Source organism: Aplysia californica, unplaced genomic scaffold (assembly GCF_000002075.1).
Source record: "Aplysia californica isolate F4 #8 unplaced genomic scaffold, AplCal3.0 scaffold00098, whole genome shotgun sequence".
Taxonomy (NCBI): domain Eukaryota; kingdom Metazoa; phylum Mollusca; class Gastropoda; order Aplysiida; family Aplysiidae; genus Aplysia; species Aplysia californica.
In genome coordinates this window covers 1,478,273-1,482,951 of record NW_004797368.1, presented here as the reverse complement: position 1 = coordinate 1,482,951, position 4,679 = coordinate 1,478,273, and the positions used below count along the sequence as shown (strand labels likewise).

The 4,679-nt window shown below is 37.4% G+C and overlaps 1 protein-coding gene across 2 annotated transcripts in view; it reads left to right on the top strand.

Annotated features, from left to right (window-relative positions):
- The window catches only part of LOC101851794 (coiled-coil domain-containing protein 191), a gene marked incomplete in the record, with an annotated part of 39,033 nt that extends 38,084 nt beyond the window's left edge, over nt 1–949 (top strand). For both annotated transcript variants that reach the window (XM_035968940.1, XM_013080746.2), the window contains 1 exon segment: nt 333–949. In XM_035968940.1, the coding sequence (XP_035824833.1) occupies nt 333–510 (178 nt within the window).
- Nucleotides 950–4,679: the final 3,730 nt, after the last annotated feature.

The window sequence follows — 4,679 nt, the reverse complement described above, 5'->3', positions numbered from 1 at the left end:
GGGGGGTAGCAGTGAAGGGAGATGTGAGTGGAAAGGTGTGGGATAGGGGAGGGAGGGGGTGAATCTCATCACCGCATAAAGAAGTTGGCACGACATCACTATCTACAGAGGGAGGTGGGGAATGTTGGTTCATACCTTACTTTTTACTGGTTGTGATGCGTTTTGCTTAATGTAAATCTTTTGTCTTTTCATTGGGAAGTTTTCTTACTATTGGCAAGTGATGTGCGACATAGAGAGGTGTTTATTACAAACCCAATGAGTCTTGAGTTCACACTTTTTTGTTGTTTACTTTCCCAAAGAATCTAATGGTTTTATTTTATGTCAAATTTTTTTCTCAGGTACTCGTTACGTAAAGCTTTCCGTGGCTGGAGGTATCTTCCGGAGCAGATGAAGAGAGAGGAGGAGCGACAGAAGAGGAAACTCGAACTAAGGATGAAAGTGGCCGAGCTGATCCCAGATTTCGCTCCGAGTCAGTCTGTCAAAGTGGAGAAATCGGAAGACTTGAGTTAACCCTTTATCGCAGGTGTGGGCAAGCATGTCCGGGTCGTGGGTCGGATCGAGTAGTTCTGAATATCTCATGGGCTGAAGGGAGAGAAAACAGGGTCAAATTGGTTGAAATACCCAAGTTCTCATAATTGAGACTAAAAAAACTGAGGCTATAGAATGTTGATATGTCACTCGAGGGCATTTCTTTCATAAAATAAGGTATTAGATCTATTGCTTCTAGCTGAACCAAAAACTATATGTTGATCGGGCCAAAACTTACAGATTGTCGACTTGTGGCCCTGTCTGAATCTGAAACTGCTGGCGGGCTACATCTGACTCACAGCTACCTCTGGCAACATCTGACTTGCGTGCTGTACTTTGTTCATGCCTGCTCTTTTCTATTCTTTCTTATCATTGTTGTATGTTTATTGAAATAAATTCTAATAAATACGTTTTTTTACTCTGTTCATTTTTTGTGTTTTGATCAATATTCATTATAGGATGTTTGGTAAAAACGTATTTGGTTTTGCTTTTATTGCAGCAGAAGTGCTCTATTAGTTCACTCAGTTCATGTTTGCTGGACTGGCGTGCGGATGACGCTGGTTTGAATCTTCAATGGGACACTCTTGAAGTGAACATTCTTGCGTTGTTTGATGGATGTTTCTTATTCTCCATGCACTGAGCTTGTCTCACTGAAAACACAGTGTACGCTGCCTTTCGGAGTCATTAGATTGAGTTGGGACAGGCAAATTTTGCTTCATAGATGGGACAAAAGCTGCCATTTTGGCATAGCACTAGCATCTGCGTTTGTCGCGGCTGCGACCCACAAATCGCGGCCGCAATTTTTGGCATTTATTCGTCCAGCGAATCGCGGCCGCGATTTTTGCATTGTTCGAAAAAAAAAACTCACCCAAAAACAAAAACGCTGCTGGGGAATTTAAAAAAAAAAAAAGAAAAGAAAAGAAAAAGAAATCAAACCTCTCTACTCTTAGAAAGAACTTCTATTTTCACTCCCACTTCACTTCTTCTCTTTCTTACTTGTTGACACCACGTTGATTTGTTATTTTTTACTTGAAAAATATAGTACATTACATGCTATTTTTATTGCTATTTCTCTTTTATTTTTCCTTCTTTGTTGTGTTTTCATTTGTTAGTGAGTTATTTTTTTTTCTTGTTATTGTTCTAATGTGTTGTTTTACTATTTTTTGTTTTTATACAGCGTAATGTTATTTAATTTGATGTTGTTCCTACCTTTTTTATGTATAAATGTGTTATGTTAAATAAAGCGTGTCTCCACCAAAACCGAATGCTGACACTGGCTGGCCCCTTAATTGGGTGTGATTTTATAATTTACGTGTAATATCCTGTAGGCCTACCTTTTCTTGAATTACACACGTTTAGGGTTAAAATGGCCAATTTTCGGATAGGTGGACACACGCACTTATTTATTAAATTCTGTGGTTGTTTATGTGCTGTTCTAATTTTGATTTCATTCTGTTGTGAAACCTTTATTTTTCACGTTTTTACACTCTTTTTGACTACAAATGATCTTCTGGATTCTGCACAAGAAATTCTGGTGCTTTAGATTAAGTTACCTCTATCAACATATATTGCTAAATACGTCGCCGCAAAGAGTTGAAAGCTTGAAAATTAATGGCAACTTTTATGGCAACTTTTGCCATTTTTTGTGGCAACTTTTGGACCAAAAAATGGCAACAAACGCAGATGCTGGATAGTATGACAAATTTGACTCGCAACCTTAAAAAGCTAACATGTTTGATTCCAACCTTAAAAAGCTAACATGTTTGACTCGCAACCTTAAAAAGCTAACATGTTTGATTCCAACCTTAAAAAGCTAACATGTTTGATTCGCAACCTTAAAAAGCTAACATGTTTGATTCCAACCTTAAAAAAAGCTAACATGTTTGATTCGGCTCACTGTGGCAAAATGCCTAACTGCTACACAAAAGACACTGGTTGCCATGTTCATAAAACAATTGCATAAGTAGTTTTTTCTGGTTTCTAGATATTCTTATGGTCAAAATATCTGTTACTTTTTTCTAAATATAACGGGATTCTGTTTCATGTACTAGAAATCCAGTTTGTTTTTTTTTAATATAGGCATCTTCATGCCCCATTGACACAATTTAGATCATTTAGGAGGCGGTCTTCTGAGCCTATTTAATTTTTCAGTGTCAACCGATCTGGGAGGGATACATTACAACCTCCCAGCTGAAAGACACAGGATCATCTCAGCTGGGAGGATCTCAAACATACTGAAAAGTTTTGGATCGATTTTATTGTCTCAAACAAAGGTATATCAAGCACAGTGAAACAATTTATAATCCCCCTAAACAACGGTGTTTCAAGTTCTGTGCAATGACTTACACTTACAGTCCCAAAAGAAAGTATTTCAAGTGCAATTCAACATTTTCTTGTCTCAAATGAAGGTATTTCAGTTACAGTCCAACAATAATAATTTATTAGAGTGAAAAACAGATTTATTGTCCACTAAAACGTTATTTCAAGCTCTGTGCAACTATGGCTTGTCCCTCAGACCCCCGTATTTCAAGAACAATGCAACAACGTATTGTCCCAAATAAAGGTATTTCAAAGTCAGTGGAACAATGTATTGGTGCCAAAACCATAGCAGAGACTGTGCCCACCATTTCGGAACTTCACGGTGACATTAAAGATGGTTCCAGTAGGGAACGGGATAGCGGGTGCCCACGTCCCTCGTGACTCATCAGAGCAGAGGAGGATAGGACTAACGCTAACATTATTTTAAAAAACAACAACAACCAAACAACAGAAGCATGTTTTCTTATAATTATAAACTTAAGCACCATCCCACATCATCACTTACCACCACCATCACCGTCATTTCTAAAGTCATCATTGCTCTCAGATCCTTCACAAACATCCATTATTATCTTAAACATCTATATGTAACAGTTATATGTCATACAATTTTGTACGTTATACATTATTGGGCACTCATACGCACATTTTTCTACTAATCAGATGGCGTCAATATCACAGAAATGGGCAAGGGACAAAAAAAGTAGGCCTATTGGTTCCAAAAGCAGTTATTTATTTTCCCAAAAGAAGGTAATTCAAGTACAGTGCAACCATTTATCGTTTCAAAAAAGGGTATTTCAAGTATGGTGCAACAATATATTTTCCCAAAAAGTTTTTCTTTGTCTCTAAAGCAGATGTGGGATTTTCTAAAAGAATCGATTTCAGTGTATTAATGGTACATGATACAGTACGACAATTATTTATCCCAAAAGCAGCGATTTGTTATTCCAAAAGAATTTTTTTTTCAGTTACAGTGCAACATGTTAACAACACATTATATTATTACCTTGTTTGAAAGGAGCTATTTCATGTATGGTAACAAAAAACAACCCTCCCCCCCTAAAAAAACCCAACAACAACAGAAAAAAAAACCCATAACTTCATCAAAATACAAAAACGTTGTGTTAGTGGTGTGGTTGGCTGGCGGGTGCTCTGGTGTGGTTTGCTCCTTCTTTCCTGCCAAACACTTATCGCCCTTATTTCTCCTCTTTCTGTTCTTTGTTTGTTTATTACTCTCTGTGGTAATCTTTCTAATCTTACGCACTTATTATATGATGAGCGTGTGTAAGTATGTGTGAGTTTGTGTGTGTGTGTGTGTGTGTATGTGCGCGCGCATGCGCTCGTTTTATGTGCTGTAAAACTCTAACTCAAACTTTCTTTTAAAAACTTCAATACAATGTACTGTGATAAATGCGTGTATTGCAAGTACCGTAAATCTCTTGTTAAAACTCATTTTAAAAATCTTCGATACTATAACAAATGTGGGTTGTAAGTGCCGTAAAACTCTTACCAAAACTAGCAAAAAGTCTCCAATACTTACATGACAAATGTATTTTGCAAGTATAGACTACCGTAAACCTCTTACTAAAACTTTTTTTTTAAATCGTTGATACTTTATAGGACAACTATAATATGTGTTGCAAGTGCCGTAAAACTCTTACTTCAACAACAAAAACGAAAAACTTTGCCCGTGTGAGTTGTCCTAAAACTAAAATCCTTTCTCACACAGAAAGTAGCACAAGGTGTGACACTTGCGATCGTTGAGAGGGCCCAGGGTTGTGTTCTTGGTGTAGCGGAGACAGTCCTTCTCCTCGTGTCCTACCGGAGTCACT